Source organism: Mobula hypostoma, chromosome 6 (genome assembly GCF_963921235.1).
Source record: "Mobula hypostoma chromosome 6, sMobHyp1.1, whole genome shotgun sequence".
NCBI classification, from domain to species: Eukaryota; Metazoa; Chordata; class Chondrichthyes; order Myliobatiformes; family Myliobatidae; genus Mobula; species Mobula hypostoma.
In genome coordinates, this window is record NC_086102.1 from 138,612,008 (window position 1) to 138,636,713 (window position 24,706).

General features: G+C 39.9%; 1 protein-coding gene across 1 annotated transcript in view; it reads right to left on the reverse strand.

Moving 5' to 3' along the window:
- Window positions 1–4,182: 4,182 nt before the first annotated feature.
- Window positions 4,183–24,706, reverse strand: part of iqca1 (IQ motif containing with AAA domain 1) — a 190,847-nt gene continuing 170,323 nt past the window's right edge. Inside the window, exons 16-19 of the mRNA XM_063050029.1 lie at window positions 15,787–15,873; window positions 14,022–14,199; window positions 7,868–8,106; window positions 4,183–4,601 (exon numbers count right to left, since the gene is read on the reverse strand). Of these exons, the coding sequence (XP_062906099.1) occupies window positions 4,476–4,601; window positions 7,868–8,106; window positions 14,022–14,199; window positions 15,787–15,873 (630 nt within the window). The 3' untranslated portion in view covers window positions 4,183–4,475. The remainder of the gene's footprint in view (window positions 4,602–7,867; window positions 8,107–14,021; window positions 14,200–15,786; window positions 15,874–24,706) is intronic.

Sequence of the window (24,706 nt, forward strand, 5' to 3'; positions counted from 1 at the left end):
CTTGGCTACAAAGAAGAACCCTGAGCCTGCTGGGGAGGAAGAGGGACGGATAATTCCTGCAGCCAAGGCCTCCTGGATATACTCATCCATCACTTCCCTTTTAGGGGGAGACAGGAAATACAGACAGCCCCTGGGTGGCAAGATTCCCAGAAGGAGATCATAGAGGCATCGCAGTCACAGAGGCGATGTGGGGGTAAGGTGGTGGCCCGAGTCTTGCTGAATACCAGCTTGAGGTCCAGATATTCACGGAGTACAGAGGACAGATCGGGAAACTCCTCTGTAGGCAGAGGAACTGGACTTTGAGTAGCACGAGCAACACGCAGACAATGATTTGGGCGGAAAGGACTCCAGCTTAACACTCTGTTATTAGACCAATCAATGTGTGGACCATGCTGAGTTAGCCATGGGTGGCCTAACACAACTTCACCTTTGGGGGAGTCTATCACATGGAAAGCAATGCTCTCTTGGTGATTGCCAGAAACGAGGAGACTCACCAGAGCTGTAGAGTGGGTAACCGTAGCAAGTTTCACTCCGGTTAGGCCGCTGGCCTCCAGGGGTTGCTTCAGACGTGAGAGTGGCATCCCGAGATTGGCCACAAAGCTGGAACTGAAAGTTTCCCTCAGCCCCAGAGTCGATAAAAACTGAAATGGTATGTCTCCTCCCTTCAGCCAGTATAAAAGCAGGTAGCAGGGTTCGAGTGATGGGGAACCGGGGGAAGGAAGTACTGCTCACCCGTAGTCCCCTCTTTATGAGCGAGCATTGGCTTTTACGGGACAGGTAAATACATAGTGACCAGCCTGACCACAATACAGACAGGAGTTGGTACTGACTCTCCTCCTTCTTTCCGAAGGAGACAGATGGGTACGATCAATCCACATGAGCTCCGTTGGGCTGGATGGGGGTGACTGAGGACTCAGGGAAGGAGATCTGGGTGCTGCCTGGGAAGAGGTCAGACGCCCCCTGGTGGTTCTTCGTGACCTCCGGACATCACACTGACGCGGTTTTATGCAGCTGTCAATCTTAATGGCCAAATCGACCAGCTCTTGGAGGCCAGCAGGCAGGTCACGGGTGGCTAGTTCATCCTTAACTTCTTTGCTAAGCCCATAGAGGAACATGTCAGAATGGGCCACTGAATTCCAGTTGGTAGTGGCGGCTAGTGTGCGGAACTGAATGGCGTAGTCCGAAACAGAACGGTTACCCTGACGAACTCGCAACATCTCCCTTACTGCCTCTCGCCCCTGCTGGAAACGGTCAAAGACTCTTCTCATCTCCTCACAAAAGTCCTTAAACGTGTGGCAAAAAGGGGCTGTGCTGTCCCACACAGCCGTACCCGACTCTCTTGCTCTTCCTGACAGCAGCGTGATAACATAAGCAATACGGGATCGATCAGTGGGAAAGGTCGTGGGCTGCAGCTCAAAAATCAGCGAGCATTGAGACAGGAAGGATCTGCAGGTGCCTGGTTCACCATTGTAAAGTTCAGGTGGAGGTAAACGGGGCTGTCGGGCTGGTTGGGTTGGAGACTGTGGGGCTGATGGCACAACAAGAGAAGGCAGGTTGTAGCTCAGCGCCAGCTGAATCTGCTGTGGCTGGGAGGCTATGCCGGTCAGAGTGGCGGAGAAGGCTTCCATCGACTGGTTGATAGAGGCAAACTGCATTTCATGTCTACCTAACAACACGCCCTGTCGGGAGAGGGCCTCATGCACCTAGTTGGGGTCCACTGAGTCTATCTTCTCTAATTCATTCTGTCGGGTATTCAGTGGGACTCAAGTACAGAGCAATGAATATTTTTTCACCAGGATTTATTAGGGAGCACAAAGGCAACAGTCTTTCAAAAACAGGAGGCAGGCACGAATCCGAAATGGCAGGCAGAGGTCTTACCAGGAAAGGCAGTCAGGAGAGGGCAGACAATCCAGAGCGCACAGGCAAAAATCAGGTCCAAGAACAGGCAAAATCCAAAACACAGAATCAGGCAAAATTGGTTGGCAGAAGTCGCAATGACAGCCTAGAAGGACACAGGTCAGAACTGGGACGAACTAGCAGAGAATGCTAGTCAAGGCAGAGTTTAAATGGACAGGGTAATGAGTGAAAATTAGAAACAGGTGGGTGCAAATGAGGAGACAAGCAGGTAATTGGAGGAAGTCCCAAAAAAGGAAAGGGGCTGGGCCAGAACCCACATGGCCAGGTGAGAGAAAACAGAAATTAAAGACTGTCGTGATCCAGAGCTACCAGCAGAGGCCCTTCGACCCAGTGTTCAGGCCGGATCCTTAACAATTAGTGTGTTTGTAATAATAGTATTGAAGACAGAACTGTAGTCAATAAACAATAGTCCGCTGTGGGTGTCTGCTGATTTGTTTCATCGTGAAGGTTAAAATGTGAACTCTCTTTCAGTAATTTGGTTTAAAAAAAATTTGTAAGTATAACTTCAGCTTGACAGAAAACTAAGTTATCTCTTCTACTTCATTAATTAGTGAGTTCTGACTGAATTTGACCTGACAATGGTTGCCTGTTTTGATTTCTGTTAATTGTATATGAACACTTTGGCCATCTATTGCTTCTTTATGACTGGACTATATTAAAGCATTAAGAACTTTTCTCTGTGTTAAGATTTCTTAAATTATTGTATTTTGAGAGTGTGGCATATGCACGAATATAGCACGTTGACTCAGAATTTTTGCAGAAGATGCCAATGTTAAAGAAAGAAGGGAGATTTTGTTTCATTTGTTTTACTTATTTTCCCTCGGAATGTCCATTCTATCTGCATAAATGTTTTGAAAAGTTTGTGATCCTTGACAAGAATACTACAATTCCCGAATGAGGAATCATCATCATCTGGTCCGTGCCCAGTTTGAGCTTTGACTGCCATGGCCCACACACTCCTGTTTGGGGTCAAGTGGATCAATTCATTGGTACTCATTTCCAGTTCTCTGGCTGCTGTCTCCATCATTATTCGTCTTTGTCTTCTTCTTGCTTTCTTCCCTTCAATCTTTACCATAATTACCGTGCATTCTAACTCCTCTTTCCTAATCACATGTCCAATGAAGTTACGTTGCATTTTCATGAACTCATACATTATTTCTCTTTATGTGTTTGCTCTGTTCATGACATCCTCGTTAGATATTCGTTCCATCCATAATATTCTTTGCATCCTCAAAAACCACATCCCTGCTGCTTCGTTTCCTCATGTTACTAGATATTGTCCAACATTCTGAGCCATGTAACATAACTGGATAAACGTAACATTTCAGTACTCTGAGGTGGGTTGTCATGCCTAGTTTAGTATTGGTCAGTATACTCTTCATTCCCGTAAAGGTGTCTTTTGCCATCCCTATTCTTCTTTTGATGTCCAAGTCGCACCTGCCATCTGATGTCACCCAGCTTCCTAAGTAGCAACGGTTCTGTACTTGTTTTATGTCTTCCCCATCTATTCTCAGCCTGCAGATAGGAGTCTCCTTCTTTTTGGATATCACCATACATTCTGTCCTTTTGCAATTGATAGATAGACCCATTTTTGCACTTTCTTCAAAAATTATATCAATTAAGTTTTGTAGTTCTTCCTCCGTACTTGCAATTAACACAGTGTCATTTGCATATCTGAAATTAGTGCTGTTTTCACCGCCAACTTTGATTCCCAAGATGTCTCTTATTTTTTGTAATATTGTTTCACTGTACACATTAAATAAATCAGGAGAGAAAACACACCCTTGTCTAATGCCTCTCTTGATTTTGGTTAGGAATAGTGTTTAATAAATCTACTCACACTTACTCAGAGGAATGAAAAGATTCAAAGATTTGCTTCCACTGATACTCCATTTTCCAGTATTAGTCTTGTATCCTTTCATTCCAGAACAGACAAATTTCTATGATTTCAGATCTGAATATATACCATAATCGAACACCAATCATTTTGAGGTAAAAAGTTACTAGGACTTGCAACTTATGTGAGGCAGTAAATCCTAGTAATGCTATACCTCAGGGAAGCCTCAGTCGTAAATGGATGCCTCTTATTCTGAGGCTGTGTTTTCATATGCCTTGAAGGTCTTTGGGCCTTTTACCAATGATCCCATATTGTAGTACTTGCTTGAAAACACCAAAATAATTCAGCATAGTGTGTTATGTTCTCTTTGGATTTCCTGTATCTTACCATCATTAGTAACTATTTTTGTGTAGTATATTTCTGTTGAAACAAACTTTCATTTTTATTACCAAAATATGCATTTCATAATCTGCCACATTAGTGATTAATTAAGCTAGTCATGATTACAGCAACCATTTGCATTAAATTTCATTTTGCTTTTGGAAGTAGTATCACATGATTAGGTGAATAACTAAATGGATTAGATAATATACTGCTCTGCACATTATTAACTGATATTGTTTTTCAATAACTTAATTATAATAGACAATGACTTAAGCTTTACGCATGTAAATAATAAACACAATATCAATATACAGAACATACACATAACATCTGAATGTTATTTTTTCTTCTTCCCTTTTTTCTTTCCTTCTTTTCCTTTTTGGCCCTTCTCCTTCCCATCATCTTCTGATTCCTTTGCAGCTTTGGCTCTCTTCTTGCCCAGAGGTGTTTTGACGTACCAATTCTGAAGTAAAATGATAACCATTTACCTCCAGTGTACTGCTGTACAATATTAATCACAAAGCTAGTTCAAAGTTAAAATTAACACACAATTTTCAATGGCATGTTTGTTTATAATCAAAGGAAGCAATTCCAATGAATTATACATCACAATTACAGCTAAGATTTAAAACTAAAATATAAACATGTTACTTCCTGATGTAGATGTACCCATCTGTATATACCCATATCTATAGCTAAGTATTTTATGCTGAAGTTCTTCAAGGAGAAACTGATCTCCTTTTCCTGGTATGATAACATGGACAACAAATATTCAGAAGATGATGCTTCAGGAATGAATAACAAAATCAATGGGACTGCATGGACTGTAGATACTGCATGCTTCTGGATGCATTAATACTGAATATTGGACAGACTGCAAAATGGATGGACAATGCATTCATGCTGAAGTTGAATTTCTATCCTACCCTGTTGAAGCAGACATTCTGTGCTCCTGAGCTTACATAGTTTTAGACATCCAAATTCCAGCCTGAGTTTCTTCTTTGGATCTGTGCTGCTTTTAGTAGACAGGACACAACTGAACAATTTTGTACTTCACGGTGGTGAATCAATGTACTAACTGTACTGGAACAGTTTGGCTACAGTTGCAATTAATTCTTCATTGTGACAGAATCCATACCTTTTTCGGTTTATTGTCAAAGCCATATACTTTCCTTCTCCTTACCCTTCGCCATGCTTTGAACATATGCCAAGTGAACGTAATTGTTTGGCTTCTGGAATGTTGAAAAATTAGGAAATGGCTGAGACAAATAATTACTCCATATGACTGGAAGGTGGGTTGTAAAACTTTCAGTGTTGTCAACTGCATGTAGTAAAATCACCATTAAAGTTGGGGATGATTATTGTATTGAGGTTGCCCACTAAAGCATGTGGTAGGACTGTAGGACTTTGGAAAAATTGTTTGTCTCTAGTTTTGCTTCAAAGATGATGTCGCATCCTGCTTCCACTCTTCAGCATGCTACGGGCATCACCTTATTTTCATTGAGGTTATGCATGGTGACAGAACTCAGTCCTGCTGTTGCTGTTGCTGAAGGGCATTTCATGATGCCTACTGTTGCGCTGTAGTGCTGTTCTGAATCTATTCCATTTAGTACAGTACAGCCACACAACTCAATGGAGAGTACCCTCAGTAGACTAGATACAATCTCCACAAGAACTGTGCAGTGGCCAATCTTTCCAGTGCTCTGAAGTGTGTAATAGTGATTAAAAACCAAGATTTAAAATTTGTTTGGATATACAGTTAAGAGTAGCAATACTGTGCCATTATGTAATCTGCACACATTTCAGGGTGAGTCAGAACCAGATGTTATGATGACAGGTTTGTTGACACGATTATTAATATACCCTGCCATCCAGTGAACTCAGCAACATCAATAGGATAGGGAAGTTTAAAACAAGGTTGGATAGATTTTTGCATAGTAGGGGAATTAGGGGTTATGGGGAAAAGGTAGGTAAGTGGAGTCCAGATCAGCTATGATCATATTGAACGGCGGAGTAGGCTTGATGGGCCATATGGTCTACTCCTGCTCCTATTTCTTATGTTCTCATGAAATTCAAAACACGTTTCTAGTGAGCTTTTCAACCACTGAACTTCTGAAAAAACATATTGTCACTGTCTTTTCACGGAGAAAAATACTTCAAATAATATCCGAATGCCCAATCTGGGCATTATTTAAAGGGCATTCTGGGCCTCTCCTGTAGAGAGCTGCATAACTCTACCAAACAAACTGCAAGCAGACTGACCCCCACCTGGATCCCAGCCTCTGTTTCAGCGGGTGGCCTCAGCAGGCTGTTCCTGAAAACTATGTGGACAGAAATGCCAAAAGAATCTGACTGTAAGGTAACTAATTCTGAATTTATCAGGTCAGACAGGGTTTAAGACACAGAACTCATTGATAGATAACAAAGAATCCTCCATCAAAAAGGGTTGTGCAATCACCAGAGATATACTCAAGATGAAATTCAATAGATTTATTTTATTATTAAGGAAAATAAGGGACAAGGACTCACAAGAAAATGTTGCTGTAGTAAATGGTGCCACAATCATGTTCAACATAAAACAGTACACGAAAAGACAAGGCCCTTCAGCTCATGATGTCTGTGCCGATCAAGATGCTAACTGAAACTAATTCCAACTGCCTGTACAGGATTCATATCCCTCCATTTCCATCATAGTAACTCTGAATAACAGAGCAGGCACTGAATGCTGAACTGCCAATTTGATATTTTCCCAAAATAGTTCATATGAATTTTGGGATCGGAATATATGGCAAACTCACAACAGACAGGACAGCAACTGAAGAATTTAAGCAATACGAAAACCTCTCAAAGACAATTAAGCCTTTTTCCTTTTCTGGTGTTGATGTGCATGATGTTGTTTTTAAATTTGGGTCTCTATATATGCTAAAGTACTTATTAACTATGTGTGGCACAATACTGAGTTGTTTAGAATATCAAATCATATCTGTTTTCAAACGGAAGCATGGAAATCAAGGAAAAATTGGAACTGAGTTGTATTACCATTCCTTGTAGTCTTCAATTCATAAAAAAGTCAGCTTAGCTTGAAGTATCCTGCCAGCATAAGGCAAGCCTTTGAAATGCATATTGCTGGTGGTGTTGGGGGAAATTCCAGCGTACCTCTCCTTTCTAATGACAAGTACTGATGGTATTAGACATTGATAACCTTTTAAACATTTAAAAACTAACCATCATGAGTATAATCCTGGTGTTGTACACTAACAGATCACACTGACGTTAATAGGACAATATCCAACAGCAAAGGTTTGTTGCCTGTTGATCCCGGTGAAAATTAGTTCTAAGTGTTTAATTAGTGAAACCATCCTGAAGTTACAAATTGGTGGGGATGCCAGAAAAAAAAAACACTAGAAATATAACAAAGTCTTCCAAAAAAGCATGGACACTAAAGATGAACGTTACCAGTAAACTTGAGCAGTCTATTGGAAATTGTACAGAATACGTCAGATGACTGGAATTTTGACTTTTCCTGTTGGCTCTTTGTGTCGGAATGTAGCAGGTATCTGCTCAAAACCACATCATTTTTGGCAGAACAAATCTTGCATCTTTTTAATATCAATTTACCACTTAGTAATGACTCTTATTAATGTGCTTCTCTCTGAAAGTACAACCACACCATTTACATTGCTTTAGCCACCAAATTAGTATCAAAACTTCATAAAAATGACTCTTTACCTTGAATGATTCCTCTTCCTCTTGGTATACAGGTTCCTGCTTGGCCAAAGGAGTAATGAACTCTACTGCAGAGAGAGGTTTAGTGTGTAACTGCTTTATACGTCGTTCAGTTAGAACATCCTTTGCAGCTTGAGTAAGGTGTCCTTGCGTATAGCCATCAGTGATCTTGGCCAAGGAACTTAGATCCAATGAATTCGTCAGGATCCCACCATTTCGTTGGATTATACTCTTCCATAACACTATGCACGAAAGATAAGAATTCTAATTATATTTTACTTTCAAATAATAACACAATAACATCTTAAGAAAAAGTCTGTAACTGCTGTTGATTCTGAGAGATGAAATATTTAAACTGAACACTTAAACATGTTTTTCCGTTAATGTTGGAGATAAAGTAATGTTGTATAACTGTCCTTTTCATTTTGCCACATTCAATTTTTGGGCTGTGGTGAAATAATACAGAAGTCACCAGTACACCATGTACTTTGAGTTTACATACCAAATATATCCGCGCCTTGAGCTTCTTCAGCATGTAATCAGGGTGCAGTCAAATTATGTGGCTTAAAAGATCACAATTTTTTATGTGAATAAACTATGCCACATTTTCCTTGATTTTAATATTACATATATCCTTTGAGTAAACCACTTAGCAAAGTGAAATCAAGCTTCTGACTCTCAAGTGCAAGAATCCTCATTAACCTATAAACTTTGATCAGTTTTCTGCTTAGTTTTTAATGCTAAGTGTGAAAGGGTCAACTTATTTTTAGATACAGCATAGAACAAGCCCTTCCAGCCGCACTACATATTTAACCCTGGCTTATTCACAGGTTTGGTTTTCGTAAAGGCTCAGAAACAAGGGAAGGAATATTTGCGATGAGAAACATCATGGAGAGATGCACGGAAGCACAAATGACCATCTACTTAAGCTTTATTGACTATGAAAAGACCTTTGATAAAGTAAGACACGAGAAAGTAATAGAGGTGCTGAACAAGTACGATCTGGGATGAGAGAATGTGCAGATAATAAGGAACTTGTATTGGATTCAGAAAGCAGCAGCCAGGGTAGAAAATGAGCTATCACCATGGGCATGTATTAAACGAGGTGTAAGGCAAGGCTGTGGTGGCTCACCGGATATATTCAACCTCTACGGAGAATGGATTTTTTGTGAGTGCGACCATCAGGAGACAGGTATTCCAATCGGAGGCCAGAAGGTGGATAACATTAGGTATGTGGACGACACCGTGTTGTTAGCTGACAGCGAATGCGAACTGCAAATTATGCTGAATAAAGTGAATGAGAAAAGCCTTGACTATGGACTTAAAATCAACCCTAAGAAAACAAAATTGATGGTGGTAAGCAAAACAAATACTAAAGGCACATTCATGATGGTATCGTTACAAGTGAATGGACAAGACATTGAACAGGTTCGAAAGTTTGAATATCTTGGCAGTTGTCTGACAGATGACGGGTGATGTGAAGTTGAGATCAGAAGGAGAATAGGTATAGCTAAGACCCAATTCATGACGCTAAAAGATCAGAAGGTAGATATCCAAAGTAGAATCCGCTTCCTCGAGTGTTACGTATGGTCAGTGCTGAGGTATGGATCAGAAACATGGACCCTGAAGAAGGATGACAAGAAACAAATTAATGCTTTTAAAATGTGGTGCTATTGACGAATGTTGAAGATTAGTTGGGTAGAGAAAGTTTCAAATGAGAGGGTTTTGTCCGAAGTTGATAGACCACAGACATTGCTGGAGAAGATTATGAAGTTAAAAGTTGCTTATTGTGGACACAGTACGTGGAGAGATAACATCTTATCGGACCTGCTATATGGAAAGGTGGAGGGAAAGAGAGGAAGAAGAAGGGAAAAAACAACATGGCTGGATAATATCAAGGATTGGACCAAGGTAGGGATGTTGGACAAGTGTTGGAACAGAATGACGTGGAGAGAAATCGTCTGTCGACTGGAAATTCCAGATGCAACCTAATGACGACGAATCACAGGACAGTTTACAATGACCAACTAATCTACCAACTGACACACCTTCGGAATGTGGGGGAAACCGGAGCACTCAGAAGAAACTTGCTTGTTCACAGGAAGGAATGTATAAACTTCTTATAAACTCCAAACTTTGAAGCCCTGGGCTAAAGTAGTCTTGCTAACCTCTATGCTATTGTGGCCCATCAAGGATGAACTTTATTTGCAACATATATTTAAAGGTATTAGGAATTTGCTGTGGTGTGCTGGTGTGATATGCAACATAAATGATCAAGAATAAACAATTGTGTAAAAATAAAGTTGGAAGTATAGATACAGAATAAAATGTGCATAAACACATAAATACCAGCATATATTTACAATGTAAACAGCATTATAAGAATAGTTTAAATTGTTTACAGTGCAGTATCTGAGGTAATAAATAGAAAAAGTGGCTGACTAGAATAATTGATCAGATTAACTACCCGGGGGAAGAAACTTTTAAGATGGCATCACATTTTTGTTTTAATATCCCTATAGTGCTTTCCAGAAGGAAGCTTTGGAAAAGACAGTTTGCTGTGTGCGGAATGTCTGTAATGAATTTTCCAGCTGGCTTTGTTGTGGATACTTTCAAGTCCTGCAGTTATGGTAGACTGCACCCAATGACCTTATCTGCCATCCTGACAGTTTGCTGTAGTTTTTGTATAATGTGAGAGAATGCTGTACCAAACCAGACAGTGGCTGATGTGAGGATACTCTCTGTGATAGCAGTGTCGAATTGCACCTGTACGTTCTGGGGAAGATGGAATTTTACCATCTGCTGCGAGAAGTACATCCTCTGCTAAGCCTTTTAGTTAATAAAGGAGATATGGTTCTCCGACATGAGGTCCTGTACAATACTGATGCCCAAGAACCTGAATGTTGAAATGGTGCTATCTATAGAGTTGTTGATTTTGAATGGGTGGGGAAGAGACACATTTTTCCTGAAATCAATAAGCATCACCACAGTCTTGAGGTCTTCCAGTTCTGGCGACATCTTTGTAAATTTTCTCTGTACTCTTTCAATCTTAGTTACATCTTTCTTGTAGGTAAGTGACGAAAACTGCACACAATACTCGAAATTAAGCCCCACCAACATCTTATACAACTTCAACATTACATCCCATCTCTGGTACTCAAAACTTTGATTTATGAAGGTCAGTGTATCAAAAGCTCTCTTTACAACCCTATCTACACATGCCATCACTTTCGATGAATTATGGACCTGCATTCCCAGATACAGTTGTTCTACCACACTCCTCTGTGCCCTACTGTTCACTGTGTAAGACCTACCTGGGTTGGTCCTACCAAAGAGCAACACCTCACACTTGTCAGCACGAGGAAATCTGCAGATGCTGGAAATTCATGCAACACACACAAAAAATGCTAGTGAACGCAGCAGGACAGGCAGCATCTATGGGAAGAAGTACGGTCGAAGTTTCAGGCCAAGACCCTTCGAGATCCTGACGAAGGGTCTCGGCCCGAAACATCCACTGTACCTCTTCCTATAGATGCTGCCTGGCCTGCTGCATTCACTAGCATTTTTTGTGAGTGACGCATCATCACTGCCATTTTTCAGCCAGTTTTCCAGCTGCTCAAGCTGCAAGTTCTGATAGTCTTCCTTGCTGTCCGCTACACCTCCAATCTTGGTGTCATTTGCAAATTTGCTGATTCAGGTAACCACATTATTATGCAGATCGTTGACAAACATTGTTACCCTTCAGACTCCACACTCCAGGTAAACAAGTCCCACCTTTTCTTTCTAACCCAAGCACTCCAGTCATGGTAACTTCCTTGTGAATAACTTCTTTCCTCTAGATGAGTGACCAGACACAATACACCAGGTGGTCTCGCCATACACAAGTACAGTTGTAACAAAACATCCTGACTCCTATTTTCGATACCTTGGATGATAAAAGCAAGCATGTCAAGGGCCTTCCTTACCCACCAGTGTCAACACTTTCAAGGAATTATGTGCCTGTACTCCTAGGTCATGTTATTCTACAACACTGGTTTCACAATTCAATTATTCACTGTCCACTGCAACATTACTTTTGGTGTCATCTAAACTTACTACCATACCAGCGACATTTTCATTCAGATTGTTAATACACGGTAGATGCAAAACAACAATGGATTTAGCACTAATTGATGCAGCACACCACAGAGAACGGGCCTCCTATCAGAATAGCCCGCCATGGCCATGTCTCTTGGATTCCATGTAACTTTCAAGGCAAGCCTCCCCAATAGGACTTCGTCAAGGTCATGCTGAATTTCGCTGATCTGTGCTTGCTGATTATACAAAGGTATTTCTAGATGATCACTCGTCTGATTAGTCAACCTCTAATCTTCTGGTTCATCATCCATGGCTAAAGATAATGCAAGTATCTTTGTCAGGGCCGCTGCAATTTCTTCTCTAACTTCTCACATTGTCGAAGGATACGCTTGATCAGACCTTGGGGATTTATCCACCTTACTATCCCTTAAGACCAAGGTAAGGAATCAAGGGAAGAACAGAGTTACAGTGCAAGAGATTAGGCTGGTACTAAAAATGGATAAAATCCTCAGATCTTCCTCCTCATTTTATTCAGTACAACTCCAAATTGCTTACTGATTAAATTTAGGAGCTTGCTCTCTGAAAAACTGCCTCGATATGGTAGATCTCATACTTTGTCATTTGCACCTTATTTTATTTTCTTAATCTTTCTTTAGAAAATGTTTATCATCGAAGTCCAAACTTTAAAATAAAGAGGTTCATGCCTTGAAAAATAAAATAACAGAGTTACGTTGTTACACTGTGCACCTACCCATTATTTGAAGCTCTTCTTATTTGAACTAGCATTTTATAGCACCATCTGCCGAGTCAAGAATTTATTACAAATTAAGGTTTGTATTCTACAAGTAAAACCATTTTTTCAACTCCGACATTAGAATATGTCAGTCATCAATAATCATTCTGGCCACTGATATGAATATCAAAGTCGATAGTTTCTTCCTTAGAAACAGTTACAGCCTAAAGGCTCAAAAAAGTGAGATGAAAAGTGACAGACCAGAATTTCTGGGTGGTGGCTGTGCCCCTACTCTCTCGATCTACACTTACCTACTGCAGATCTTCTGACTCTTGAACCCTTTCCATTCTGATTGGAGAGGAATGCATAGTGAATGGTCTTCAGGCTGTAAATAGCAAGTTCCACCCAAAGAACGTCTTTGACAGGTGTTTAAGCCATGCCACAGGGTGAACTGATAAAACTTAAAGAATTTGAAAGCCGGTGAATAGATCTGAATGTCTGAGTGTGAATCTTAGTCCTATGCACTAAGATTTGATTGTTTAAAGAATAGTATATCATTTATAAATAGGGAATAATTCAAAGAAATTTGAAATATCTTAATAAATTGAATAAATTCAAAAATATTAAGATAGATACATTATTTATTGATCCCATAAGAAATTACAGTGTCACAGTAGCATTACAAGTGCACACAAGTGATGCATGCAAGCTCTATTTCAACATTTAAGAGAAGTTTGGATAGGTACATGGATGGTAAACGTATGGAGGGCGATGGTCCTGATGCAGGTTGATGGAAGTAGGTAGTTTCAATGTTTTGGCATGGACTAGATGGGCCAAAGGGCCTGTTTCTGTGCTGTACTTTTCTATGACTCTATTATAAAGGTATTTAAAATCATGAGGGGAAGATATAGGGTAGATGGTCATGGTCTCTATCCCAGGGTAGGGGAGCCTAAACCTAGAGAATATAGATTTAAGATAAGAGGGGAAAGATTTAAAAGACATCTGAAGGGCAAGTTTTTCCACAGAGTGCATATATGAAATGAGCTGCCAGAGAAAATGGTAGAGGCTGGTGCAATTACAATATTTAAGGCATTTGGACAGGTGCATTGATTGTAAAGGTTTAGAAACGGGCGAATGGGACTAGATTAGATGGACACCTTGGTCGACATGGACATTTTGTGCCAGAGTGCCTGTTTCCATGCTGTATAACTATGACTGTAAATAAGATTTGTGGGAATCTTACTTGTCCGTTCCTCCTACCACAGTAAATAATAGAGATGTAGATATACTTTTATATTTGTCTCTAAACTACCTCCCTCAGGGGGAAAGTCTTCACAGCATACTCACCAAATCGAGCGGTGTAATCTGGTCTTGGAATTAGTACAATTTTCTGGAAAGATCGACAGAAAGTCTTTAATTCTGCATCAAAGGGTCGTTGTGTCGTGCCAACAATGAGAACACGATCTTCTGCTTTCATGGATTTAAGTATACTTGGGAAAGATTTCTTCAATCTCTTTGGATCCAACTGTTTAAGATGAGATAAGGGAAACTTGATGCTATGAACAACGTTCAATTGAACTTTACACAGTATTGTGTTTCCAAAGGGCTCTCAAGTATTGTTTTTCTGTATTACAGAAAGTACCTTATTCTGTATTTAGAAATTACCTTGTTCTTATTGGTTGTTTTCTTGCATATAGTAGATTTACAGTGCCGCATTAGAGCAATGGGACACTGGACAGATGCTATTTTATCTATCTACATATAATTAACCATGAATTCAGCAAGGTCATCACACTTAAAAGGTTCTAAAAGGTCATCACACTTAAAAGGCATCTAAAAGGTTGTCACACTGCATTAATGAATACAAGGAAACGGTCAAACATTTAGAAAATGTAATGGATGGAAGTTGGTCACTTTATACATTCTTGTAAGTTGGGTGTACCATTTTGAATGAGGCAATTCTCTGATGAAATGAGCAAGGAACATTCCCTTCTGCTCCACAGCCCTGACGCTGACCTTAACAGTACCAATGCCATAGAACATTGCTTTTGGCCAAGGTTACAAGTCCCCATAGAATTTTGTGATCTGTACTTGGATCGATGGAATTATTCTGGAGACTAGCGACAGCAATCAGAGGAAGCCTTTCAGAGACGTAGAGAAACTGCATTGCTCTAACAATATGACAGATGTGAAGGAAGCAATCAGCAAGCTTCTAGGAGATGGCTTGCTAGAGATTTATAAACTAAGCACAAGGCACCTTGGGAAGGAATGGAAGTTAGTTAATCCCTTTTACTGGTTTTCAGAAGTATATACAGTGGAAGACTTTTATGTTCAAACCTTAAGTGTTTATCTTATAACATATTTGACTTGCTACACATAACCACACAATGAACTCAACAAACCTCTATTCAGGCTCTCAAACCTCTCCACATCCTGTTGAATTCTTTCAATGATGTGTTATGCCAGTCACTGTCAGTAAAAATAACCAGAATATCCAGCAGCAAGAGAGCATCACATTTGAAGGTTTCCTTTGCTTTAAAATTTCCACTTATACAAAAGAAAATTCTAACATTTTCTAACTCCAATAAAAATAACTAAATAAAAGAAAATCAAATGTAATCAACAAATATTAAAGTTATAGTTTTGAAAAATGATAGAAAGCAATATTTTATTTTATTGGGATTTACGCATGGCTGCCTTTTATGTTTGCTTATGAGACAATCAGAAATACAAGGACCAGACAGGTTCCCAGTTATACCAGATTCTGACATCTCAAGCTTTCCAGAACATTCACATGTAGTGCAGCTATCATGGTGATTTGAAGTATATCATTAGCACTGATAGTTTGGTAAGACCAGATGATCATCTAATGTTTCAGGCCTTGCACCAGCACTCTGGGTACACTATGAAAGAGTTAGCGGATTCATTTTTAGGTGAACTATAAAGTCTAATGTCTTGGTATAAAACTAAGAGAACTAGGCTGTGCTACTTGTTTTACATTGATGATGCTGTTAAAGGTATTTCAGGTGTTTAATATACCAGAACCAGCTGCTGCAATCTATGGCCAATTAATAGTTTCTAAACTGTTCAACACAAAAAAAGCTGTGCATACCCCCTTCTCTGATTTTGGAACCTTCTTGTAGAAAGTTTTCTCTGCATTATCAATCCATACAACTGAAGGCTGCAGCAGGCAGGCAACCTGAATAAAATAACAACACAGCAGGGTTAAATCTTAATGTAGTCATGCCCACGCGTAACACAGAGAGACTGGGCGTGAAGATCAGGTGAAACTACTGATTCGTGAGAGCTATTTAACTCATAAATCATTATCAACCAAACCAATTATAGATGTATAATAGCTATTGATATTGGGAGCAGATATTACCAAGAAGGCAAGGAGCTCAAGTCCAATGACAATAAAAATAAAGTGGTGACCACATGGAAAGCAATTCCAGGCCCGGCTGGTGAGTCAGCATCTGGGGAGGTAATTCCTGTGCTGATGCTGTGGCCAAAAGGAGTTGGTTGTGTCAAGTTTCATGTGGGATGTGGGGTGTGGGGTGGGAGACGGGGGATCAGTGGTGGTTTCCCCTAACTTTTGGTTGGCCTGTTTGTTTAATTTTATGTATTTTATTAATTTATTTTCTTCCCCTTTATTCAGCCCTGTAGTTTGGAAAGGGTTAGTTTGTAGCCTACGGCTGCAAGGGGCGGGGGGTGGGGTGGTTTGAGATTGAAGGAGGAGGGTGGGAGACTGTGGAATACTCCAGAAGTAAGGGTAGCCAAAAAAGGGGTACATCAAGTGAAAAACCTGATGTAATGGGGGACAACAAATTGAGGAAAATGGGTGACTTGGAGGAATTTATAGTTCTGTATAAAATTAAAGGTCGGAAGGAAGGGGAAGAAGGATTTAGAGCCCTTAATCCTTTGAAAATGGCAGTAGGATTAGAGAACCAAATAGGTAAAGGATTCCAGGCCGAGATTTTGTCTAATGGATTGCTGAAAATTTGTTGCAAAGATGTTGACCGATATAGCAGTGCTAAAACGGTGGAAAAATTGGTTGTGAAAGTGGAGTGTATTACCCTGAAAGAAAGGAAGGGAGTTAGGGGGGTAGTGTATGGTATTTGGTCTGGCATGACTGAAAAGGAAATTTTGGACAATATTAAAGGTGGTCGAGTGATTGAAGCCAAACGATTAAAATCGAGAGAAGGAGGTGATTGGGATTCTCCTGTCCTACTGGTTTTTTCAGGTGACGTTCTTCCAACTAGAGTGTACCTTGGGAGCATGTCTTATCAAGTGAGAGAATATATTAGATCTCCCTTGTGCTGTTATAATTGCCAGAGATTTAGACATGTTGCTAGTTAATGTCAAAGTAAAAGAAAATGTGTGAAATGTGGAGAGGATCATGATATTAAAGCATGTAAGGCAGCGGCACCTAAATGCTGTAACTGTGGAGGGACCACGCAGTGGCGTCCAGAGGATGTGAGTATTTTATCAAGGCACAGCAGATTCAGGTTGTTAGTACCCAATAAAAAATATCATATGCTGAGGCGGTAAAGAAAGTTGATAGAGAGCAAAGGATAAGTAAAGAAAAGATTGGAACGATGGGGAGTCAGCACATTCTGCGTTCTCCAACTGTGGTTCCTTCAGGCATGTTGTTGATGACTAAAGGCTGATTTATACTTCTGCGTAGTAGCCTACACCGTTGTGAGCATTTATACTTGTGCGTTGGTGTGTCTCCGTTGCTCTGCAATTCACCACCAAAACGCTAGTTGGCAGTGTGGTTTCTATGCCACTGTGTTGAGTTTCTTTGTGTTGAAACACAACACGAAGAAACTCAAACTTCAAACAATGGTGATTGAAACTGAAGGAGGGTGAATTTTCTGTGCTTGTCTGGCCACCGAGAGACATGGACGAGGAAATGTATTTCAAATATATCAGCAGGTAGATTTGCCGATTTGGTTCATCGTCTCCAACCATTTATTTCGCATCAGTGTACGCACAATATACTCGAGACTAGCAATCACCATTCGAGTTTTAGCTTCAGGTGTAAGTCAACAGGCTGTAGCAGCTATCTACAAACTGGCGTCAAGCACAGGGTCCTCCATAATTTCAGAGGTCTGTAAAGCTTTATGGAAAGCATTGCAGCCAGAGTTCCTTCCCTGCCCTTCAGTCACCCAATGGGAAGCTATTGCAGCATAGGAAGAAATGCGACGCTACCAAGCAGACCAATCACAGTTGTTGTGGTCTGTGTCGACGCGACGTGTAGTTACATTTTTGGGGAGATGTGTGTCAGGCTACGGCGTAGATTTGATGCAGAAGTATAAATTAGCCTTAAAGAGTTTTTTGGCGTTTGTTGTTGATGTACTGGTTGGGGCTAAAACTACAACCAAGAGGTTGGATATGATAAAAGTAGTTGTTGGAGCTGCAGAGAAATTCCTTGATATAAAACAGATTTCACTGGAAAAATTACAAGTATACGACAGACAAATAATCACTGAATACTTCCCAGTTGTCGGGGTCAGAGAGTATGGAGGAGCTCTTTGTGGATGAAGAGGCTGATAATTAGTATTTGGATGTTTTTAATATTACAATGGAATGCAAGGTTTAATTGCAAATGGTCAAGAATTAAAAAGATTTGTTGGAACACTTTTGAAGATAAGCCTGATTTGATCTGTATACAGGAGACATGGTTAAAGCCTCATTTAGATTTTGTGATCCCTGGATATGATAGTTTGAGAGCTGACAGAATGGGTGAATCTGGTGGAGAGTGTGCAACTTTCATAAAAACAGGACTTCAGTTTAGAAGACTTGATTTTTAAATCTAACCTTGAAATTGTGGCTATGGAGGTTTGGAGCTCTTGTGATCAAACAACTTTGTTTAACTTTTATAATCCATGTAATATGATGATGTTATCAGATTCTGATGAAATTATGAATAAGGTAAGATCTCCAGTAACCTGGGTTGGAGATTTCAATGCCCATAATCCTATATGGGGTAGTGAAAGTAATGGAACGGTAGTAGAGGAGTTTCTAGATAAATACAACATGGTACTTCTAAATGATGGAAGGCCTACAAGACTGAATGTAAAGAATACTTGTCACTTAGACTTATCAATCACTTCCTCAAACTTAGCCAGGGTCGGGGAATGGGATGTTATGGACAGATACACACTAGGAAGTGATCACTATTCTATATTATGTAGATTTGGTAGAAGTTGAGGAGAGGGCTGCTAGGTATAATTTTTCTTTGGCCCGTTGGGATGAGTACCATGAGAAAGCTGTAGATATAATAGAAGAAATTGATGGCGAGGGCTCCATAGACGATTGGAATGAATCCCTCTGTTCTATAATTCATAAAGTTGTTCAGTTGACTATTCTGCTACAGAATGTTCCTCAGGCTCGAGCATCAGTTCCGTGGTGGAATAAAAATTGTGATATAGCAGTATGAAACAGAAATAGAGCTTATAGGAAATTAAGAAAGTACCTAGTGTTAGATAATGTTATGGAGTATAAAAATGAAAGAGCAGTAGCAAGGAGAGTAATTAAAGATGCAAAGAGGGATAGTTAGAAAAGATTTTGTGGAACCCTGGGCCCTGAGACACCTATAAAGCAGCTATGGACGATCATTCACAAAATGCCAGGGATATATAGATCTATCCCACCTTTGCTGGAAGGAGATATTGAGGCTGTAACCAATAAGGAAAAGGCTGATATGTTTGTAGAGGTGTTCAAGCGTTATACCGTTCTGGAGAGCCAGGTGATTTGAGAATAGAAATTATGTTAAGGGAAAGTTGGAAACAGACAGGAGTTTGGATGATAATAGCTCCATAAATTTGTTTTTCTCCCTTCAGGAATTGCAGGAAGCTGTCCAATCAGGTTCAAACACTTCTGGTAGTGATGGACTGTGTTATGAATTGCTTAAGCATTTAGATGACTCTGTGTTAATAGAAATGCTAGTTTTGTTTAATTCAGTGTGGAAAGGAGGAAAATTACCAGTAGAATGGAAGCATGCGGTGGTAGTTCCAGTTTTAAAGCCAGCTAAAGATTTGTCTAGTCCTAGTTCGTATCGGCCTATAGCTTTAACATCAGTGCTTTGTAAAACTATGGAACGAATGGTCACCAACAGATTTGTTTATTTCTTTTAGAAAATAAGGGACATTTTGCTGCCTATCAAAATGGTTTTAGAAGTGGAAGATCAACAATGGAATCTGTTGCCCTTTTAGATCATGATATTAAAAAAGCATTTCAAAATAGAAAAGTTGTGGTAAATGTATTTCTAGATATTGAAAAAAGCATATGACTCACTATGGAAGGATAGTTTATTAATTAGACTCTATGATGTGGGAATTAGAGGTAGAATGTTTAATTGGATCAAAGAGTTTCTTAAGGAAAGGACAATTCAAGTAAGAATAGGTGGAACAAGCTCCAAGTTAGTTAAAATAGGTAATGGTAACCCTCAAGGAAGTGTCATTAGTCCAGTTCTTTTTAATGTCATGATAAACGATATTTTTGATCAGGTAGGGACAGGATTTGGTAAATCATTGTTTGCAGACTATGGTGCAATCTGGAAAAGAGGAAGAAACGTCAAGTATATATTAAAGCAGGTACAAAAGGCTTTAAGGTCAGTTGAAAACTGGGTTAATAAATGGGGTTTCAGGATTTCAGCTTCTAAGTCCAAATATATGATTTTTGGCTTTAGAAGAAAAATTCCTGATTGTGAATTACGTCTAAATGATTGTCCATTAGAAAAAGTCAAGGTGTTCAAGTTTTTAGGTGTTTGGTTTGATGAAAGAGTTGCTTGGAGGGTTCATATAGATAAAACAATTGGAAGGTGTGAGAAAGTTTTAAATGTTATGAGAAGTATTGCTGGATGTGACTGGGGAGCAGGGTGGGCAACCATGTACTTAATGTATCTAGCTATGAATAGATCAGTTATTGATTATGGTTGTATTGGTTATGGTTCCGCTGCTACGGCAGTGCTTGAAAAATTAGACACTGTGCAATCCAAAGCACTTAGACTCTGTTGTGGAGCTTTTAGAACAACATCAGTCCCTGCATTATGTGTGGAGGTAGTAGAAGTGCCTTTACATTTAAGACGAGTTCAGTTAGGCCTGCAGTATTGGGCAAAACTAAATGGCTTCAGTCACAGCTGTTCATCAAAATGTCTTTTGCAGGGGAAGTCGGAGCGCCAAAGTAAAATTAAAAGATATCCATTTTTTTAGATTTGGTTAATAACCAGGCTGTGAAATTGAAACTGATTGAGGAAGACATAGCTGCCCAAATTTCCTTGCCACCCATTCCTTTATGGCTTTTGCCAGAACCAGTAGCCCTATTCCTACTTTTTCAACTTCAAGGAAGCAGAGCAATTTCAACAGCGTCGAGCATAAATGAATATTTAAATAATAAATTGGAATCTTATCTGAAGATTTTTACTGATGGCTCAGTGGACCCAGAGAGCAGTAAGGCAGGATTTGGGATGTACGTGTCTCAACTTGGAGTTAAGATTGGTTACCGGGTTTCAGATGGTGTTTCTGTCTTTGCAACAGAATTATTAGCAATCCTCTGGGCCTTATGGTGGATAGAAGACTCTCGACCATGCAGAGTTATCATCTGTTCGGATTCTGCTGTTGCCTTAGAGGCTATAAAAGGGAATAAATCAAAAGCTCGTCCTGACATAGTTATTGAGATTCTCTTAGTTTTGTTTAGAGTAGGGAAGATGGGTTGTGAAGTCAGATTTAGATGGATACTTGGGCATGCTGGGGTGGAGAGAAATGAAATTGTGGATGGCATTGCAAAGTCTTCCTTACAGAGCAGGCAAATAGAAATTACAGTACCCCTATGCAGAGCAGAATTGAGAAGTAGGATTTTAAAAAATAAGGTATAGAGAAGAAGTGGCAGGAGGATTGGAAAAAATGAATTAAAAGGAAGGCATTTCTTTTCTAGTCACACACTAATTGAAAAGGTCTCAGACTGTTACTTTTTAAATTGTAGAGATACGGTGGAATTAACAAGATTTAGGTTAGGGCATTGTGGGCTAAACTACTATTTAAAGATAATAGGAAAACATCCTACTGGATTATGTGACTGTGGTAGTCCAGAGACAGTTCAGCCTGTTTTGCTGAGTTGTAATCGATATAAAATTGAAAGAAGCATATTGTTCAAGAGGCTGTCTGACTTAAATGTATTTTGTTTTTCTATTAAATCCTTGTTTGGCAACCAAGAGAACCACCATCTAATTGAAGAGTTTATTATTCAGTTTATACGTGCGACTAGTTTATATTCGAGAATTTGAGTTTCTTGAAATTCTATAATTAATTATACATCCTGCGGAGGGCAGTAATACGTCTAGATGCGTCTAAACTGCGGGAACAGAAGAAGAAGAAGAAGAAGAAGCAATTCGAGGGTGTTGAAAGACATTACAGTTCTAACTGGGAGACTCGGGCTGCTGACAGAAACATTCCATTAGTTAAGTGACAGCCATTATTACAGCATAATAAAAGGGTGAGAGGGAGATCTGATTGAAGCATATAAGATTATTAAGGGATTGGACATGCTAGAGGCAGGAAACATGTTCCCGATGTTGGGGGAGTCCAGAACCAAAGGCCACAGTTTACGAATAAGGGATAGACGATTTATAACGGACTTGAGGAAAAACTTTTTCACACAGAGGGTTGTGGTTCTGTGGAATGCTCTGCCTCAGAAGGCAGTGGACGCCAATTCTCTGGATTCTTTCAAGAAAGAGTTAGATAGAGCTCTTAAAGATAACGGAGTGAAGGGATATGGGGAGAAGACAGGAAAAGGGTACTGATTGTGGATGATCATAGTGAATGGTGGTGCTGACTTGAAGGGCTGAATGGCCTACTCCTGCACCTATTGTCTATTGTCTATAATTTGGCTCAGAATTGGAAGCAGAAGATGGATATTATGGGTTGTTTTGCAGAATGGATGCTGGTGTCTAGTGTTGTGTCACACTGATCAGTGTTGGTAACATTGTTATATGCTATTTGTGTAAATGATTGTTTGCAAATACATAAGGCTTGATCAGGAATTTTGAAAACTTGACACAAAATTAGGAGGGGTTTTTGATAGTGATGGAGGTTATCATAGATTACAGAGGGCTTGTGAACAGTTAGGGAAGTGGGCTGAGGAGTGGTAAATGGATTTCAATATAGATGAGAGTAAGATGATGCACTTTGGAACGTAAAACCAACATAGGATTTATACTATGAATGGTAGGGTACTCTGCGTCGTCATGGCTATCCCTCGAGGTCGAGGATGATGGTCTCCGTTCTGTTGATCTACTTATGGGCTCTCAAGTGGCTTAAGAGTCCAATCTTGGCTTTGAAAGTTCTTCCGCATTCAGGACAGGTAGTTCCAGATGGCAGATTGGGCTTTGGTTGGTGCTGCTTCTCTTTTCTTCTAATTCTGCACATCTGTTGGCTTCGAAAGTTGCTGTTCCTTCTCGGATGATGGCTTGCCAGAGTTTTCTGTCCTTGGCATTGGTTTCCCAATTGTTGATGTCGATGTTACATTTCTTCATATTGGCTTTTAAGACGTCTTTGTATCTCTTCTGTTGTCCACCTCTTTTACGTTTGCCTTCTTTAAGCTGGGAGGAGAAGATCTGTTTCGGCAGATGTTCGTCTTTCATCTGAACAACATGACTGTTCCATCTTAGTTGGTTCTTGATGACGTAGGCTTCAATGCTTGAAGGGCACTGGAGCGTAATGGAAGAGAGGGACCTAGGGTGCGTGCATAGATTGTTGAAAGTGGTAGAGATTGGTAGAAAAGGCCTTTAGCATACTGGCCTTCATCAGTCAGGGATAAAGTTGTATATGGGTATAGAAGTTGGAACATTTTGCTGCAGTTGCATGAGATGAGATTGACATAAAAGCCTTGCAGAGGGTGGTTAGGGGAGCAGAGAAGGTTATTGGGGTCTCCCTACCTTCTGTCCAAGACCTCTTTCAGAGTCGATGCCGCCAGAAGACACGGTACATCATTAAAGACCCCTCACACCCTCTCCATGAACTGTTTGTTCTTTAGCCATCAGGCAAACGTTACAGGAGCATCAAAACTAAAACCACAAGGCTACTAAACAGCTTCCTCCCACGGGCAGTCAGACTGCTAAATAGCTGCTCTACCTGACTCTGCTTTGGACACTTTTAACTTGCACTGGACACTTACAACTGATTTTAACTGACATGTGGCTGTTGTGTTTTACTATCTATTGTTATATTTATTATTTAGTGTTGCATTTGTTATGTTATGATTGCACTGCCCCTGAGAAACGCTGTCTCATTCTGCCCTGCAGAGCTGATGTGTGGTTAGAATGACAACAAAGTTTTTTGAATCTTGAATCTTGAACCTTGAACGTTGATGAAGATGCATTTGGAGTTTTGGTCACCTTTTATAGAAAGGATGTGGCTAATCTGGAAAGAGCCTAAAAATGGTGGATGTTGTCAGGATTTAAGTTATAGGATGAGATTAGCTAAGTCTTTATTCTTTGGAATATAGGAGAATGAGGAGTAACCTTATAGAAATGTTTAAAATTATGTAAAGTATAGGTGAGGTGGAATGTAGAGACTTTTCCCCAGGGCAGGGGAGTCTAAAACTAGAGAACGTATACTTAGAGTGAAAGGGGAAAGATTTAAAGGGGGCCTGAAGGGCAACTTTTTTCCACACACAGCGTGGTGAATATATAGAACAAACTGCGAGAGGAAATGGTTGAAGTATTATTGAAGAAGCACTTGCACAGGTGTATAGAATGGCAGGGTTTGGAGGAATCTGGGATGAATGCAGGAAATTGGGATTATTTGGGTGGGCACCATGGTCAGCATGAACTTGTTAGTGCTGAAGGATCTGTATCCATGCTGTGTTGCTATATGACTCTGTGACATAATAAGAACAGCACCATGTGGCTTCAAAAATTCTATAGGCAGGAAGGTTGTTTAAAAGTCAACATAGAAGTAAAGATTTGTGAATATTGTTGTGAAAATTCCTTGTAAATTTGGTTATGAGGTGTCAGAAGTACAAGGACC